The 19,766-nt window shown below is 45.9% G+C and overlaps 1 protein-coding gene across 13 annotated transcripts in view; it reads right to left on the bottom strand.

Annotated features, from left to right (window-relative positions):
* LOC120454260 overlaps positions 1 to 19,766 on the bottom strand; it is a 49,533-nt gene that overhangs the window by 7,977 nt on the left and 21,790 nt on the right. For 8 of the 13 annotated variants that reach the window (XM_039639401.2, XM_039639402.2, XM_039639404.2 and 5 more), the window contains exons 2-5: positions 11,817 to 12,006; positions 8,883 to 11,217; positions 6,295 to 7,375; positions 147 to 433 (exon numbers count right to left, since the gene is read on the bottom strand). In XM_039639401.2, the coding sequence (XP_039495335.1) occupies positions 147 to 433; positions 6,295 to 7,375; positions 8,883 to 11,217; positions 11,817 to 11,848 (3,735 nt within the window). In that variant the 5' untranslated portion in view covers positions 11,849 to 12,006. Of the gene's footprint in view, positions 1 to 146; positions 434 to 935; positions 4,603 to 6,294; positions 7,376 to 8,882; positions 11,218 to 11,816; positions 12,007 to 19,766 lie in introns of those variants that run through there. The other 5 variants (XM_039639397.2, XM_039639398.2, XM_039639408.1 and 2 more) reach the window with 4 other exon arrangements.

Raw genomic sequence — 19,766 nt, 5'->3', positions numbered from 1 at the left:
ATTTCATGCTCTCAATTCATTTCAATTGTCCATTCAATAGGTTCAAGGGTTGAATAGAGACAGCTTCCTTGCCAAATCAAGTTAAGTATGTCCCATTTTGGAAAAATTCTGAAAAGCGTTTAATTTCTAATCCAGCATGGACTCACCCTGATCTGGCTGCTTGTCTCGCGCTCCAGCATATCGATTTCCGCCCTACTTCCGGTGCGCCGCATCCGGAACTGCTGATGATTTTGGGGCGTTGATGTGGCCAGTCCAGATCCGTTTCCGGCATACAGACCGCGATCCGTGAGCACCGTGTTCTTGGCGTACTTAGTCTCCGCCGCTCCACCATAGTAAGGAGCAAAGGCGGACTCCTGATGGACATCCGAGGGATCCGGCTTCACCGTCAGATTTCCCACTGGCAGATTGTTCACATTGCGCACGGAAATCGAGGCTATAAGGTCACAGAGATTTGATTAGGAAAATGAGGCAATTTTAGATGGTTGAGTGTGGAGATTGGGCTTAAAATAGTTTCAATGCGTGCGCGAAATATTTAGGAAAGCAATCAGTATTCAGTAATCGGTTAGCGAATGCCCAGCAGTTGTACGGAATATTTAATTTGGATTTGTAATTGGTGGCTCTGTATTGGTCTAGTTGTTGTATATTTTTTCGGGGGTGGGGATGGAAATTTCTACGGATATTTAACATATATTTTATCTGTATCTGCAGCTGCTGGCTCCTATGGCTATTTGTAACTTCCCAAATAGATATCTATCTATGGATTTGCTCAACTTTACAGATGTGAGTGCATGGGTGAGAGTGTGAGTGAGTGGCGAATATATATACAAGCGCTTCAATGACTTAATGAAATAAGTGGGTTGGATAAATAAGTATAAGTTTGCTTACCAGTTGATTAATTAAACAAAACAACACAACACAACACAACAATAATGACAACAACAACAACAACAACAGCAACAGTGACAGTCAACAAAACAAATAGAGCACTATCTAACTGAAACTTATGACGGGCAAACAGAGTGACATAAAATATTTTGGAGAGTGCAAAACCAAAAATTGCAAAATTGCGAAATGCAAAGCTAAAATTGAAACTACGGAAATGATTGCACATATATTCTTCGGGGCGGAAATGAAGGGGGTTGCATTTTCCGCGGTGGTTGCCTCACTAATTATTGTTGTTCGCTCTTGACTTTTTGCTCGTCGCCATGGGATTGCCATTGGCGTCATCCATGGAACTATTGTTCAACTGCTGGACGATGTTGCGCACACTGCTGGTGAGGGGCAGGTGGGCAGAGCCTGGTCCCGTGGTCTCCACACCGCTGTGGTGGCTCTTCATTAGGCCACTGGACATGGCATCCCACTGTCGGATGGTCTCGCGATCTAGTTCGTTTGATTTGTGTGACAAATTCGAGGATGTCTCCTCTCGCAGGACCTCGTAGACATCGGAATCCGTTTGGTCCTGGTCGTGGGAGGACGACGTAGTGTCCATCAGTTGCACGTAGACATCGTGCTCGTTGGTTAACTGCTGATGCTGGCGCGGCTTCAGGCTGTCATTCACATAGGTCACCTCGCGGCTCAGCTTTGCCTTGGGCGTACTAGAAACTGGCGGAGCCGCCGTAATCCTGTCCAGATCGTCCAGAGACCTGGCATGCCGCTGGGACACGCGGCGCAAACTCTCCCGCCACAGAGCATCCTCCTCCCAGAGCAGCTCGCCACCTAGAACTGAGAGGTTGGTATGGACATTACTCGACGGGGTCTTGCCAGCCTCCTCCGAATTTTCACCAGCACCATCTTCGTTAGGATTGCCATCATCCGACGGATTGCTACCACCAATCGTTTTACGAGCGAGATTTGTGTTTTTAGTAGTTGTGAGATATGAATGGACCACCGGATTTAGTGCCCCACCACTGCTACCACTGCCCTCCATCTCCGTCGGCAGGTCCACGGATTTGTTGAGCTTGAGGTCCTTGTTGCTCAGCTTCTCGTTGTTATCCTTCTGCCCACAGTAAATGTTCCTGCTATCTATGGCCTGATCCTTGTCCACTAGGGCGTCCACATTGAACTGATGCCGATCGATGGGGTTGTGTATGTGGGCTATGTTTAGCCCATGGGCATGGATATCCCGCTGATTGTTCAAGGGCGGCGGTGCCGGCAGCTCCGAATAGTAATAAGGAGCCGACTGGGTGGATATATTGCTGTTATTGCGACTGTGGATAATCCGTAGAGCTGTCGCTCCAGCTTCGCCCAACTGCTGAATTGAATCCGTTGAGGAGAGAAAGTGTATGTTACCATAGAAATGCTGCTCCTCGTCCTCGGCATTCCGGAATGTTTTCGGTGGCTTGATAAGATTGGTCAGGATATCGGCTCCGGCTGCTGCGTTGGCATCATTCAGCAGGTTACTGGTGGGCGTGGCCTGACCGGTGGACAGGTGCAAATGACTCAGGTAGGTGTCCAATTCATGACTACTCAGGGTTTCCTCGAACTGTTCGCTCAGCGACTCAATCTCACTGATGGACTCTTGGGACAGCGGTCTCCTTGAACGCTGGCGATCCAACTCGGAGTCCGACCTCTGGCGGAATTCCACGGACTCATTTTCACTGCTTAAGGGCAGGGAATTATTGCTGGTACACCTCTGTTGTTGGCCCCTCCTGCGATATAGATCCAAATCCGAGGATGTACGGGAACTTGTATCGGTCAGGTGGCAACTATAGTTAGAATCCGATAATGTTCTGGCGTGATGTTGCTGCGGTGGTGTGGCTGGCACCAATAATCTCTGCGGAGTCATTCGCACCTTGGTGAAATGGTCAGGTAAGGAGAGGCGACTACTTTTCAGGGTAGGACTGGGAACTGCTTTTGGCAGATTCAGGGAAGTATTGCTGGCATGCATCTTGGGCAATTGCTCGTACGATAGATTGACTTTACCATTGCTGTCCTTTCTCTTCACGGTATCATAGTGCTCGGAGGAGAAGATCTCCTCCGTTTTCAGCTCCTCCATGGGCGGTGGTGAAGCGGGAATGGGGGGTGGTGGTAATATCTCACTATCCGAACTCTCTGCATAATTGTTGAGGGGCGTTGAGGCTCCTAAGTAGTATGAAGCTGGCCTGAATGTATCCGACAAACTGAAACGTGATCTGGAGCGCAGTTTCTTGGCCTCCAGCTGCTGCCGGCTGCTCTCGTCATCCGCATCCGAACTATCGCTGGCCAAGGCCAGGGCACTCTTGGCAGGCTTAAGGATATCGGGCATGTCCTTTCCCGATCGCTTTTTGGTCTTCTTTTTCAAGGTTTCAGTGCCCGATTTCTTACCCTTCTTTAAAGTGGAACGGCCCGAGGAGCAGTGGGCATCCTCGGTAGCTGGCGCTGCAGATGGCGGTTTAACCCCTGCCAGTTCCATGTAGACAGGCTCCGTTTTGGTGGTCACCTTAAAGGCACTCGAACTGGTGCTGGCCAGACACATTATCTCGTAGTTGCTTCTGCTATCCTCGTCCTGTATGCACTTAGTCATCTCGACATAGTGATTCTCCTCTTCCTCCTCGGCAAACGTCGTGGAAACTAAGGTCAGGACACCCGGCTGACCCAGTTCCACTTTCTTGGGCGTCATGGGCAGATAGTGACTCTCGTCGAATTGCTGGTCCGTGGGTGTGATGGGCTCGTTTACATATATCTGCTGCAGTTCCCGCTCCTCTGCAAGTTCCTGGCACTCATCTGCCTCGACGACAGCTTCATCCTCATCATCCTGAGCCAGGGCTTCATCTATATCATCATCTGTATACTCTTCGCAAGCCGTGCTCTCATCGTCATCCTCATCATCATCCCCATCCTCCTCCTTTTCATCTAGCTCATGCTCCTCCTCGTGTGATTCTAATTTCTGGTCTTCTATTTCCTTTGGAGCCTCGATTTCCTCCTCCCCTGGAATGGGTTTACTTTCCGCAGTGGGTGTCAGGTCCTCCTCGTTTTCCTGTTGTTGCTTCTGCTGCTCCTGCTGTTCCTTAAACAGCTTCAGTTGCATTAGCATGGGTGTCTCCTCGGGATCGGTAATGGCTGCATTGCCGTGAGGGATTTTGCTTTCGGGGATTGGCTTGCCAAACTCCATATTCTCGTAGTTGCTAACCAGCTTATTGTTGTACACAGGCACATAATTGGCATTCTGAGGCGACTTGGGTGCTGTTTTCTTTGGCAGAATGGGAACAGGCTCAGCCTCCACACTCTCCTGCTCCTCATCCCGTTGCTCCTGTGGCTCCTGCTGCTCCTCATTTCCCATCACCTTGGGCAATTGCAATCTGAGCTTTGGCCGCTCTTCCAGATGTTTGGGTTGCACCTGAATAATGCGGGTTTTGCTGGCCTCGTGCACTTTCAAAATGGGCTTTAGATGGAATTTCGCTTTGGATGATGCTGGTGCTGATAATGATGTTGGTGTTGTCTCTGTTTCTGTTTCTGTTTCTGTTTGGTTGGAAGTGTCTAGATTTTTGCTACTACCAAGATTGGTTATTGCTAACGCTGCTGTTGTTGTTGCCACTATTGCCTGTGATGTCGTTGCTTTAGTTGTTGTTTTTGACGATGACCTTCCTGCCGTCGCACAATACAAGTTATCATCCACAGTCCCAGCTGCGATTCGTGCAATTCGATATTGTTAATTTTTTAGACGAGTATCGAGTTTTGGTATCGATCATTGTTTTACATTTACAGCATTTACAAATTTAGGTATTTTGTTTAAGAGTTACCAAGTTCAACGTATACACAATGAATTATTTATATATGTTTGTATGGAAAAGAAGAAATATAAAACACATTTGTATATCTTGCTGGTTGGTATGTAATTAAAATCAATCAAATGGGTGGTCGATTGCGCTATGAGCCCAGATTGAGTTTGAGTTTTATTTGTTTTTGCTTATTTATTGTTTTTGGGTTTTAGTGCAAAGTTTACAGCGGCATTTAGTAGTGGAAATACCAAGCACCCGGTTGTCATGATGGAAAAACGAATATGTATATATATGTGTATATGAATGAAACAAATCCGAAACGAAACTACGCCAAAAATGTTTACTAAACCCATGAAAGATAGAGATTTCCAAAAAAACAAAGGGAGAGATAGATTTATGGACTACAGAAATATTGGTTATTCGTTTTCCCTTCCTTTTTCCATCGGATAAAGGCAAATGCAAGAATTTGTGTGTACTTTTGATTTTAGTTTTTGGCCAACAATTTTAAACTGAATTTTCGTTTCATGTGTTGCCTACTTTTTGGCAGCACTGTTAAATTAATTACTCGATACTTTTCAATTTGCTTCTGAATGTGTTTTTGTGCGGGCGTGGAGTCCTGTCTTTGTCTATGTACTTGTATTTGTATTTATATTGTGTGAGCACGGCAGGAAGGTTTCGATATTCGACATAAATTGCTTTCTGTTGTGTACATTCAAATTAACCATATTTATTAAAACATAAGAGAAGGCCACAAAAAGTTGTAAAACACACAAGTATTAACTACATGAAGCGTTTAATTGTTTAGCCTGGCGTCTGAACATGATAAATTAGCATTGAAATAGTTAAGGCTTATAAATAGTTAATGGTCAGAGAAATTGGAGCAAAATGTGGCCTGTCAAGGCCAGATGAGGTCCTTTATTTATAGATTTCTAGAGTCCTCAAGCGGAAGGGCAATGCTGTTGCAATTGCAACTAAGTAACTTGGTCTGACTACAAAGTAAAGCAAAAAGCAGACTTCTCAAGGTCTCGAGACTACAAAACATGCAACTAACTCAAAGCAAAAGCCAAGTTGGCAAGTAAAATTAAAAGTAAAAATATAAACATAAAAAACAAAATAAGATACGCAGAACAGGGCAGCACGGTTAGCAACAGCTACAGATACGGATAAATAAAAAGATACAGCTATGGATACGATACGATACTGATGCAAATAGAGATACATACTACGTTTATGCGCGCGCATTAAATGTCAACAAAAATGCAGTCTGCTAAGCAAATATAATTAACCGAAATTACACAATTGTATTATTTTTAATGCAAGAGAAATATGGACGTAGGATAATTGACTTTCAATTGCATAATTAAATATCTATTTCAATAAACTTTCAATGTTTTTAAATTCCAAACAATTTAATTTGAGATTTACATTGCAGACAAGAATGCTGCCTTGGGCTTTAAAATAACTTTGCTAGCACATAAACGTAGTTTAAGATTCGTAGAAGAGAAAGTTACAGATATAGACGTATTACAAAGGGACAGATTTGAAGCCAAGCAGAATGGGGAATACGTAATGGAAGTCTTCGCGGACTAGGACTCACCCTCATCATCCGAGGAGTAGTTGTTGTACACCACTCCCCCGGGCCCCATGTTGGCCTGGCTCTCGGATCGTGATCGCTGAATGCCCGATGCTGATGGTGGATTTCCAGCTCCCTGAGCAGTGCCATTTCCATTGCCCACCAATCCCGTTTTTCCCGCCTGGGGTGCATAGCGTGCTCCGCTGGCCACCGCCGTGGATGCCAGCAGGATGTTTGGATTGCTGCCCAACTTGGACATGGCGGACATGTTGCTGCCGCCCTGTTGAATGCCTTTGCGGGTCAGAGGTGACTGCAGCATGCGTTGTTTCCACTCCAGCAGACGCTTCATGGACTCCTCCCGCTTCCGTTCGCCATCCAGATTGTGCTGCGGCGAGTTGGAGGCACCTGCTCCACCCGTGGGCGATGTGGTCGTGGAATTGCCAGCCGAATAGTCATCGTCCATTCCACCCAATCTTTTGGGCAGACGGGCGCTAGCGGATCTCAGGAACTGCTCGTTCTTGCTAATGATCTCCTGGGTGGACATCGAGGGCGGGAAAATGGAGCCCGGATGAACATTCAGTGGCGGCAGATCCTCTTGCTGCGGCGACTGCAGCTGGGAGGCCACCGAGCGGCCCTGACTGGCGGATCGGCTCATCCGCGGCATGCTGCTGGCTCCTCCACCCTGCGCCTCGGCCAGAAGTTCCTGCCGCTTGTAGGCCCTCTCGTAGGGATTCTCATAGCCAATCGTGTTCACTCCAGAGTTGAAATCTGCCGCCGTGGTGCGATAGCTGCCCGGTTGCTGCGGCTGTGCCGCACCAGCTCCTCCGCTCTGCAGATACAGCGCGCTCTTCCGCATCTTGTCCGCATAGCTGGCCTCCGAGTAGTAGAAGCTGTCAGGCGTGCGATTGATGTCCAAACTGGACTTGGGCCTCGGCGCCCTGCCGCTCTCCTGCTGACTTTGGGCCACCGCCGCTGCCGCTGCGGCTGCAGCTGCCTCGGCACGCGCCTCGTACTCCAAGAAATCCGCCGAATGGGGACGCACTATGGCCGCCGCTGTGCGGGCACGCAAGTCCATGGTATTGATTAGTTGATCGGCGGCACTGGCCTAAAAATGGGCAAAGAGAGAAGGGGGTAGTAGTTAGAAAAAGGCTTATGTAATGACATAGAGGCGAATGGGCTTGTGCATTTTAAACTACTTTAACACTCGCAAAAACTTGGACAGTCATTCGTTAAATGGTTTTAAAATTGCTAAATTTCAATTGCAATGGCCGTAACGTTTTAAATAAAAGAAAATTAGACATTTTTGCATACTTCTTTTAATTTATTTTAAATATCTAACCTATAGGACCAACACGTTTCCTAGGACTCAAAGTTTAATGGCCGTCTTTAACTGAACATGGGACATTTTTAAGACTAATTTTCGGAATCATTTTCAAGTTTTTAAACGTGCAACATTGGCGTGGCCCGTAACTTGTTCGGCACTTGGAAGGCGGCGCAGCTGGTCTCTTGGCCAGGAACCCGGGGCCATAAATCATGCACGCGACTCATTTCCCGGCTAACTTGCTGGGCCTGACCTGACCCACTAAACAGCTGCCCCGCCCACCTAACACAAAAGGGCGGCGAGTGCATAGAGTTGCATTCGAAGGAAATTGTTGGTGCACTGGTGGCCACTGGAACCTCTTCCTTCACCGAAACGTCTGCAATTTAGCAACCCACTGACACACTAAAGTCCAATTAAATTGTGAGTTGCCGACTCGAGACAGCAGCTGCTCGAAACCGAAAGTTTCCGAGAAAGACTCTGGAGGAGGTGGTGTTGGTGCTCTCCACCATTCCATCCATCGTCCATCAATGGGGGCACTTTCAGTAGCAGCACAAACAGCAGCTGCTTTTCTGAGTGTGGCTTTCTGGAGTCGTCGGAGCGTGAGGATGAAGGAGTTATCTTTACAGGCTCCTCCAGGCCACCTCTGGTTGCAGTAGCACCGCCATCGGCACCGGCAAGGGCAAATAAAAGTGAAAAGCTGATACGTGCTGAGGTGCAAGACTCCTCAGTCAGTGAAACATTGCAACTAGGTCAGGGAACGAGGGTCGGAAACGAAACACCATCATCGTCTATGCCCCCTTTCAGTTTTCCTCCTCCGCCGGGTTTTTTTGTTTGTGAGCACTGGCAGTTCCCCCGATTTGCGGCAATCAGACAACATCAAGTGGCATCGCAGATGATTTGGTGGGCTGACCTTTGCCGATGCCACGCCCCCGAGCTCCGAGCTTCAAGCACACAATTCCCAGCTTCCTACTATGCGAAGCACCCATAATGCCGAGGATGCAATGCCAAGTGGCAGGTCATCAACAATCGCAATCGCAATCGGAATCGCAGCTCATAGCTGCCTTGGGGCTGTGGTTTGCCTTTTTGACTGCCTTTGAGAATTGCACTCACTGGTTGTGCTCTCAAACCCACTTATAGTATTTTTCTAACAATAGTTCCAAAGCAATATAAGGACTTAAAGGGATTCAATGAAATTAAAGCTGTTAAGTAAAATAATCAATGGATGGCAGGTATAACCCAAAGAATCTAAAACAACGATTAACAAAAAACTGTGTAAAGACTTCAGACTCACCTCCAAATGATTGGGCGTGTAGCGCTGCGGCATCGCGGGCACATGCTTGCTGCCATCGTAGTTGGGCGGACTCAATGGTCTGCGGTAGCTAGCCGCCTCCTGGAGAAGTGCCTCCTGGGCGGACATGGGAACTCCGCCGCCTGCTGCCAGTTGCGACATGTTGTAGATGTCCTCGTAGTCTGCTGCAGCTGCTGCGGCGGCAAAGAGCCGCTGCTGCTTGGAGCGCCCATAGGCATCGGGTGTCCTGCGCTCCGCCTGCAGCAACTGCTGCTGGGTGGGATATGCCCCATTGGGGCCTTGTCGCTGCTGCATCAACTTGGCCATGTACATCTCCCGCTCGCCGTAGATCTCCTCGGCGGCTCGTTGCTGCTGCAGGCGCGCAATCTGCTCCTCCATGTCCAGTTGCTGCTGCTGGAACTGCGCCTCCAGATGGTCCAGGGAGTACTGCTGCTGCGCCTGCTGCAACTGCAAGGCGGTGGACACATGTCCAGTTCGAGTGTCATAGATGGCGTGATGTTGCTGCGGTTGCTGCTGCTGTTGCTGCTGAGATCGTTGGTGTTGCTGCTGTTGCTGGTACAATTGCTGGGTGGGCGACATGAGACGGCGACTAGGATGTTGCTGCTGCTGCTGCTGTTCGTTGTGCTCGGGTGATGGTGATGAGTAGCCCCCATCGTTAATGCGTCTCGGCTTGGGTGGTGCATTTGCATAGAGGGGTTGTCCACTCCCGCTGCCTCCTCCACTGCTGCCCGTATTTTCCGACGATGGTGTTGGCTGCCCTTTGCCAGGGTGCGATTGCAATGTGTGAATGCCGGAATCGGAGTTTTCGCCACTGTGATTCAGCGACGAGTTCACACTTGTCTCCGATTCCCCGCTGCTGGGTGCCTGCATCAAGCTGGCCGCCGCCAGTGCCCTCACCCACTGCATCATGGCCTCCGAGTTATCGGCCGCGAGCCAATAGGTCCGCATATTCTGATGCTCGCACTTGAAGGCAAACTTGCGATAGATCTTGTCCTCGGGCAAACAGGCGGATACGCGATAAGAGGGCAGCAGCACGGACCCCAGCAGCTTCTCCTCCTCGGGTCCCTTGTAGTAGTAGAGACAATACTCGGCCAGGACGAACCAACGTTTGCGCCATACTTTCAGGCCATCGGAGCCCTGTTTGTGCAGCCAACCCGACAGGGTCACCGGTGTGGAGGGTGGTCTCTTGGTAATGGGTGACTTGAGGGCCTGTATGGAACCGGCACTCTTCTTGCGATCCAGCGGAGCATGGCTGGGACTTTTGGCCGAGTTCGACGATGATTCCTCCGAACTGGGCGTGGCCTTGGGCTTGACCGCTGATATTTGGGTCTGGCAGGCTTGGTTCACCACATGGTTGGGATGGTTTTGCTGGATGTAAACGGTGCCGTGCTCACTGCCCGGTGTTTGCAGGTCGTTTTTGTGTCGATGCTGCTGCTGCTGCTGTTGCTGCTGTTGCTGCTGTTGCTGCTGTTGTTGCTGCAATTGCTGCTGTTGCAACTGCTGCTGCAGCTGCTGCTGCTGGGCGTACAGTTGCTCCTGGTAGTGTTTGGGCATTGCAGGTTGCTGCGACTGCTGCTGCTGCTGTTGCAACTTCAGAGGACCCTGAGCAGGTTGATATTGATTTTGCAAATTAAGCGAAGAGGGAGGAGCCCGCTGTTGCTGTTGCTGTTGCTGCTGCTGCTGCTGTTGTTGCTGCTGCTGATTGAGAGCAGTCATGGTGGAGACCATGCTAGACGACTGGCTCATGTGGTAGTGATTTGTGGGCGGGTTCATGGCCTGTCGCATGGCAAATGTCCGCTGCTGCTGCTGGGCGGCCTCGCTCTGGGTGGCCATCTGGGCCTGCATCTTGGCCGCCTGCAGCTGCTGATACTGCGATTGCAGTGCCGAAATGGGATGATGACCGGCCATGGCATTGCTGGCCTGCAATCTTCCGGCTGCCGCCAGGTAGGTTCGCTCCGTGGGCGATTGGTACAGCTGCTCCCCGGCCGCAGTGCCCCCGCTACTGGAGTAGGACTGATGGTAGGGGGAGCTGTGCGAACTGCTCGATGTTCCACCGCCGTGCTTCATCAAATTGTGGTGCTTGGACTGCGGCTGCATGTCAATCGGCGACAGGGGTCCGCCGCCGCTGGAACTGGTGGCCGTGGGCGATTGCTGATACAATGCCTGACTGTAGGCCGCCGTTCGGTAGTCCACGAGATTCGTCTGGTAGGCCAGCGGCAGCTTCTTCTGCTGCTGCGCCAGGATCGCTGCCTCCTGCAGCTGCTGCAGCTTCTTGGCGTCCATGGTGCCGGCGGTGAAGAGGGGCGGCGCCTCCAACCTGCAAATACGAAAAGGAAATGCGGAAATGCGATCAGTAAAGTTTGCAAGGCAAACGGAACTGTGATTCAATCAAATGTGGTCAACTTCTGTTAACAACAGAAGTTAACCCTAGAAAAGCCATTTCAATCCCCAAAAGGAATCAAAACCAATTTCTATTTTAAAAAGGCTGTAATAAGCTCATTTAAAGTGCACCTTACTGTTAAATCCTAAATCTTTAATTCTTCATATAGCTTGTGAAAAAAAGGTTAAATTTATCATCGATTTTATTGTGACGATTCCTGTAGATTCGCTAAATTCTTGAAATATTTCACAGACTTAACAAGGGGTTAAGCTTTAGCCAAGGGTCTTTGTGAGATTCGCGAGCTGCGGAAGACACGGAGGCCGTGGAAAATGCAACTGGCTCAGCGCGTAATTGACCGTAATTGATTAACTGCAGTCGCCGCTCTGGCCACAAACACACGGCTGACCTTGCCGGCCTCATTTTCTCTACGGGAAATGGGAAATCGGAAGGGGAAATGGCCTGGGAAATGGGTGGGGCATGGGTTGGAAAGGGGTGCCGAGCTTTATAGAGAGATCAACGAGATTTACTCTACTCACCAGTCCCACAGCTGATAAATGCAGCCAAACATTTTTGCACTTTTTCGGCCTTCGGTTTTTGTCGTGTATTTTGTTAATTCGTTTAATAACTGAATTGGGCTTATTGCCTTAATTGAATTGCACTAATTTCTTTCTCGCGCCCGCCTTTCTGCTTTTATTGTAATGAGTTTTGATTTGATTATTCGATTGGCTGCAAAAACTCAATTAAAACTTTTCGATTGAAATGTGGCGGCCTTTTTTTTCGCGTTGCCTTTCGCGTGTGTGCCTCAGACTTTTTGGGGTGCCACCAAAAGGAAACCAAAAAAAAATTGGGAATTGCAGTCGCCGTCTAGTTGCAATTGAAATTGCGAATGTGTCTATTTTTATTGGAGGGGGACCGCAGATTTATTTGTCTACCGCGACGGCAATTGCCAAGGCAAAAATTTCATCCAAGCAAAAAAAATTAAGCCAAAGGGTATGGCAGGTAGCTTAAATATTATATTGATTACGTTTTTGAGAAGAGCACAACTGAATTAAATTTAATTCTGTTTCATGCCTACTGCAAATTTGTTTATACTAAGCATATTAAATGTGAATCCAAAACATCATAAATTTCTGTAGCAAGAGAAACCTCCCCAAAGCAGAACACAAAAAATAAATCATCTCCAAGGAAACAATAATGCCCCTGTCGAGTATTAAACACGTATTCGGTTTTAATGTGAGAGGGCAAATGGAATGGATAAATCCAGATACAGCACACACGGCAAACATTTGTGAAGCCAAACACACTCGATAATTGCTCTATCGAATGACAATTTTAATGCAATTTAACGTCGAAAACTGTGAGGATGCAGGATGCAGGATGCAAAATGCACGGATAGATGCATCTGCAATGAGCCCAGTCTCGAATGCATTTACCCAAATGAAATATGGATTGCCCTTATTGGAGCTCCGGCACATTCCACCAGCGGAAGGGCAAAACGGAGAGGATTCTCTTCTGTTTCATCCTGTCTGCCTGGGAATTAAATGAATCCTTAACCATAAAAAAATACAACACTCAGAAAAACGTGTTAATTGAATGAGTTCTCTCTTTTTGGAATTCTACAACACAAATGTAAAATAACAAACGTTTTATCTGTAAAGAAATACTAATACTCAGTTTAAAAACTCCTCTCAAAAGATTTTTAATAAATCTCTTTTATATCATAAGAGATTTCGAGACTTCAACGGGATTTTCTCGGAACTTTTCTAACATGATAGCTTAAGCAGTAATGGCACTTAAATAAGAGCAAAAATACGACTGTGAGTGTCTCCGTGTCTGAAACTTGACTCGTGCATTGAGAGCAAAGTCCTGTTGAAAATGTTACGCAATAAATAAGCTATTGATACGAGGTTAACAGCCATTCACGACCAGGCTTTTTCTACGGCCAGTATGTGCGAGTTAGAACCATCCGTGGCTATTTCACGCCACAATCAACTTGGGCCAAGCAATTTTATAATTGCCTGCCAGCCGTGCAGCGGCAATTTGTATGGCTTTCAATTACCGCCCGGCATTTTGCGAAAAGCGCAATGCCTTAAAAAAAAGGAAGAAAGACGTGGCCGAAAGCAGAACTCACAATAAAATATTGGCGGCGGAACAACAATACAAAATCAATACCGATTAAACGGCAGGACCCACTGGTCCTTCGAGCCGGATTTTATTTATTTATGCGGGTTGACTGACGAAAGGGGACTGAAACGACTGCCTTGCAGCTTCTTGATGTTGCATTTTCCATTTTCCACCCGCTTTTTCTCGCTTGACAGACGTCGCTAATGTGAGCATGAAAAATTACCACAGAAATATTTCATGCACACAGCGGGGAGGGCAAAGGAATGTGCCAAAAAAATATGTGCATGTAAATGGCCCACATACTGGGCTACTATGCTATATATACATAGTGAATATTATGCTAAAAGATGATATAAATTTGGCTTTGGGCCAGGCCCAAAAACATGACGAGGCTGCTGATGGTAATAATACACATCATATTAAGCTTATTTATATAACAAATTACAATAGGGCCGATTAGAGGTCATCTACACATCTGTGTTTAAATAGTCGCATTGAAGTTCCACAAACCACACGACTCCCGGAAAATTTCGCTTTTGTTTCGTTTATTATTTGCTCAGCTATGCATGTGTTCAAATATTTGAAAGCTGGCCGAAATATGAAAATGATGATGGCGGATAAACTTTGTATGTCCAATAATGGAGCACAATTCGCTTGTTTGGTTTTCGCTTTTGATTGGCATGTGAGTTTTCCCATTTCCATCAGTAATTCCAAATAAAATCGCGCATACGACCTGTGGTATCCGCCGTGGAATTCAATTATCATTTATAGGATTTTTTCTATATACAAACGTAATTATAATATCTGGGCATGACCCCCCGCCTGTCAGAAAATATTTTTTGATATGGGTTCGATAGGACTTTTGGCTACTCTTAGGGGAAATTCAGTGTAGGCTTGGCCTGTTTATTTTTAGCTGGAATTTAATTGCTGTGACATATGCAACAGTCGGTCGACCACAAGCGCACACACTCAGCTCAAAGGTAGGACAGCACAGACACACCTGCTGGGGAGTTGACCTCCCCGCAATCCGGCCACCAACTGCCCACAATGACGTCATTACCACCAACGACAAGTGCCACTCAGGCCAAAAGGAAAAGCGAGAGAGACAGAAGATGGCCACCAACTTCCATCAGCCACTTCAGTTTGAATTGGCCGGAGTCGGAAAAAGCGGCCCACGAACTGACCAACTTAATTAATATCAGGATCTGCCCCTTTATCCCCCCCCCCCCCCCCCCCCCCCCCCCCCCCCCCCCCCCCCCCATTTTCCAACCTCTCTATTTTATGGACCTGGTAATACGCTAAGTGCAATTATAAATACTCATCGAGCCAAGATTGCGAAGTAGTTAAAGCTCCAGAAAACAAAGTGGAAACGTAAATAATGTGTGAAAAGTACAGCAAACTTGGGTGGGGCGGGTAGGAAAAATCAATAAACAAGAAAAAGCGAAATATTGAGATACAGAAGAAGACGGCTGAAAGTGTGACAAACTTGGGAGCATTGGGAAAAGTGGCCCACACATTGAGATACACATAGATCGAAAAACACGTAAAGAAACTGTGCATAAAATTCCCGGAAATCTAGCACAACTATTTTTTGTAACTTTATGCGCTTGTGCACTTTGATGAAAGTTTTGGTACTTCCTGTTCGTTGTTAAACTATGTAAATTACCCATGCATTTGGCAAAACGTTTTCTTATAATACTCATAAAAATCTGTCTTTTGTAAATGCTTTACATGCTAGAAAAGGAAAAAAAGGTTTTTGCTCTCTGCAGAAAAGTTCTTCTTTACTTTTGGGTTTTATTTTTTGCCATTTCCTCAAAAGCCCTCTGGGTATTTGGCACATCATGACCTTGCCAGTCGTTTTTGATGAGTTGTCAAAGGGCGGGGATACATACATACTTAAGTTTTTGTTAGGGCCATGTGAATTTGGGCCAAAAGTGTTGCATAATATTTGCCTGAAGGCTGGAATGGCCGGTACTTTAACCAATCGCCTCGTTTCACGTCATTTTGGAGGGGTGAAAATGAAAAATGTTGGCTTATTGCTTATTGATCTTGCTGGTCAGTCAACCGTTTGTAAAATTTGCATTCCGCAAAACAATTGAAAGCAATTAAACTCAAATCAATCATTAAATTGAGTGTGTATGAGTAGCGGATAATGCTTAATGGCATTCGACGGCAATCTGTTTTGCAGGCGATGCATTACGCTGAATTTGAAACGATTCTGTGGCCATTGGCCATTGGCTAGCATAAATCAAAAACGGATCGATCCCTGGTTTTGGGTTATTAATTGAAGCTGCCAGAGTCAGGGGATTGGTTTCAGAGCCAGACCTCCGGTCTCTTCGGAGTTTGGAGTTACCTGATATCGGAAATTGGATTTTGGTTCAGAGTTCGAAAGAGGCGGCTTGCGAGGCCTGGGGCATGTTGCTTCTAAATAGTTTACCAAGTATGATGAAATCAAAGTTTTGTTTAAACAACATTTAAGCCCGGCAGGAGCAACAGCAGCCGCCACAATTCAAACTTGCCCACTTGATTTGCCAGACACTGTGTGTGCTCTTGAAGAAGAACAACGGCTGGGTTAGAACACCCCCTACTCTGCCCCACCATTACCTCTCAGAGTCCAAAAGCCGACAGCAACATCCAAAACATTCCAGGGGGAAGGTCCTTGCAACAAAGCATAAATATTCATGGGTATAGTTGTACGGGAAAGCGAACGGGTGGGACACATTCAGATGGATAGAGATGCACACGAACAGATGCCTCAATAAAGCGTGTGTGTACCGCAAAAAATTAGGTGCAATTAACTTAATTACAAATTCAAACCCCAAGAAGACAGCATGCACTAAAAAATGCTTTCATCAATTGCATTAATAATAAATCATACTAAATGAGAACTGCATTGACCTTATTTAACGTTTGAGATTCATGGAGGCATTTCATGCGCAATGGAAAAGACCAAATATATTAAAAACTCGTTAATTATTGTATAATTAAGAAAATTACTTGCTAAAGTGTCTAGCATTAAACTTCGCTGTTGTGTACAGCTTAAATTGAAACTAATAAATCATTCAGTTATCCAGTTTGGCACAGTGTGTTTATGTATGCGTCAACTTCTGCCCAGAATGACACTTGATGATGGAGATTTTGTTGCTTTCACTTTTGCCATTCTCATGGTGGGTTGTTGTCCTTAAGCCTCCTGGCTGGATGGCTGACTTGATTGGCATAGACGCCAAACGAGAGAAGAGCAACAGACGTGCATGCATCATCATCATCATCGCAGTCATCGTCATCATGGTTGTTGTCCTCCTTCTCCTTCTGGGTGCAGTTCCATTTTATCTCACTGTAACCCACAATCAGGAGCCAGGACACGTCCTTCTCGAGGAGCAGCGAAGGTGTCAATGCAACCCAGGCGACGGCAAAAAGGGCAGCCAAGTCGCTCTTTTGCTCGTTCTCTGTCTCCAAGGTGATTATCAATGGGATGCCTATATCCTGGCGCCGAATGGAAGCCAGAGTTCGGTGTTAGGGGAAAATCGCTAAGTGAGCGTGGGAAGCTGAATAAGTCATTGAGCGAAAATTTCATCAAGGCATCATGATGGCATTTCGCCAATGCTCGCTTTCATTTGCGCCTTGCACAAGTTAAAAATTCAAATCAAGGCAAGGACACACACCAACACTCTGGCAAAGAGTTTATCAGGAAAACATGAGCGATGCGATGCGATGCGATGGAAATGGCGGCTGTCATTCATGTTGCATACTAATTTAAATACGTGGCACGCACATAACGACTCCTATGGAAAGCAGAGGGTGGGAGAGCGGGGCCGATTGGTAGGAAACCCCGGGATACAGACGGTGGAAAATCCTGCCCACCTCACACCCACATCCAAAATGCGGTGCTGTTACCCATTTCCGCTTCTGGCAGCAGCACAAAAGCCACTCGAGTCCTTGCCTCCAGGATGTGTGCCATGTTTATTGCTGCCTCTCTCTCACTCTCTCAATCTCCTACTCTCCCCCTCTGACTCCCTTTCCCGTTCCCGTTTCCCCGCAAAAAACCCTCCTGGAAACAAAGACAAGCAAAAATATTTTGCCGTTTTTAGTTGTCGCAAAAAGTTTGCTTTGTGCTTGCTGGTATATGTACTATGTGTTTGGGTTCGAGCGCTTTTGTTTATTGTGTATTTGTTTGGCATTTTCTTGCACAGCATGTCGAAAAAAGTGGGAACCGGAGGCGAACCGAAGAAGTAATACGAGTTGACCAAAAATAGGGACAGAAATCTATAAAGGAGCACGGGCACCACCAAAGCTGGATTTTCAGCATTGTTTTCCTCTTTTGTAATCGGAATTACGTTTGCCATCAGTGCATTGAGCTTGGGGAGCTCGGTGCGTTAATAAGGACTTCTGCGGAATGGCTTAGGAGGATATTTTTCTGGGAAATTTAAAATTAAATACGAATGAAAATAAAATCCTGCCTGAACTAATAAAAATCGTTATGAAAATGAACATAACAAAAAGCTGTTTACTTTTTCATTTATCTACTTTAGTTAAAATCTTCAAAGAATCTTCTGAAGGAATATTTCATTTTTGGAGCAACCCACATTTTGCATAATATATACTTGTGCATTATAAACTTTGTTGCTTCTGTTTTTCGCAGCCGCTTTGTTTTTCTTATGCACAGTCGACCATTTCTCTTTGATATTTGTTGTATTCCTTTTATGTACTTTTCAGTTCTTGTGCACAATATAGGTATATGTACATATATTTGGGTCTCGTTTCGATTCGAGTATGGGTATTTGTATGGAGGGACTTTCCCCGTCCAACCAAACGTCGTCCATTCAGACCTTTCTATATAAATGCAAATTGTTATTGATTATGCTCCACATAAAACTATAAAAGACATAAGAACACTCTGTCACACACACAAGCACAGAGATCCCCACATGGTGCAACTTTTCTACGATTCGTGTGCCATAATAAATTCTGGAGGATTTACAATTTTTGACCCACAAGCAGATCCTTTATTTGGTTCGTTGTTCTTTTTTATTTTTGCTGTACATATTTCTGGTAAATTCAATAAGAAGAGCTAGAAAGACAAACTATTTTCATTTGCACGCCAGTTTAGGCCATAAACTCAAATATCACCCATACGCCCCATACGGCCGACCATAAATTCAATTCGAAATGCACTGTGACTGTTTGACTTTTCGTTCGACAGGAGTCAGAAGTTCAGTGAGGCTCATATTTTCCACATCGAGAAAAAAACGAATACGATTAGATCAATAACCTGTACATGTCATGAAAAAATAATACTTTAATCTCAGAAAAGCATTCTTGACATAAATAAAAGTGTAGCTGTTTTGTATATATACCATATAATATAATAGACTTTTCTTTGAAGGATGCCTATGTTTGATCCTGACCTTTTTCATATCGAAAGTTCATGTATTAAAGTCAAAAAGTTCTGAACTTTTTTCCAGCGTTATTGTTGTTTTACTGTATGGATTTGAGGAGTACCGTGGAAAGCGGCTGCCTGTCATGCAGAGTTCGGCAAACAGTTTGCTTGCGGCTGCAGGAACTCAAACAGTTTAGCAAAAACTTTTGCCACTGACATTTGCCCCAACAGCAGAAGTTACCCCGTCAATCTCCTCCAGCCTAGTGGAAAAAGCGCCGGTGAAATCGGTGACGCAGGAAAACATAATGACTTTGGTAATTACAACCCCCAGCTTCCCCACCCTAACAGATATATAAAATACACCCGCCTACTTGCAATTAACTGCTGAATTGGCTGTCCAACTTTTAATTGCTAAGGCATGCAAAACTCAAAATCAGCAGCAAACCGCTGAAAACACGCACTAAATTAGGTGAATATAAGGAGGTTGAGCAGACATCCAGCTGATTGCAGTTTCGTGTGAAAATCTAATTTTACATTGCACTTCGAGGGGGCCTGAGAAAATTGCAAAATGAAATGCACAACATCTCGAGTCTGGGTTCCACAACCGCTGAATTAGGCAAGGCCATTATAAAATTATGAAAAATTATGAAATTGCGAAAATTGAAAAGCAGAGGATGGGGATGGCAAGTCATGTGAGAAATCGGGCACACATATCCCCACATTTCCTCTTTCTCTATCTCTACTTAATGGCGATGTGGAAATGTTTATCAGGGAAAATGGGCGCGATTTGTAATTTTCATTTCACCTGGCAATGTTTGCGTACATACCGCCCTCATCTATTATTCAATTTAAGTCAGCGCAGTTTTCCGAGTACTAGGAAATCATTTTGCGGCCAAGCCCTCAATTCTTTGGAGAGAACATCGTTAGAGACAATATTGTAACATTTAAGACAATAATTATATTTTATGAAACTAGCTAAATGCAA

Source organism: Drosophila santomea, chromosome 3R, assembly GCF_016746245.2.
Source record: "Drosophila santomea strain STO CAGO 1482 chromosome 3R, Prin_Dsan_1.1, whole genome shotgun sequence".
NCBI lineage: Eukaryota > Metazoa > Arthropoda > Insecta > Diptera > Drosophilidae > Drosophila > Drosophila santomea.
The sequence above is the reverse complement of the archived record's forward strand: the minus strand, read 5'-3'. Positions and strand labels throughout refer to the sequence as shown.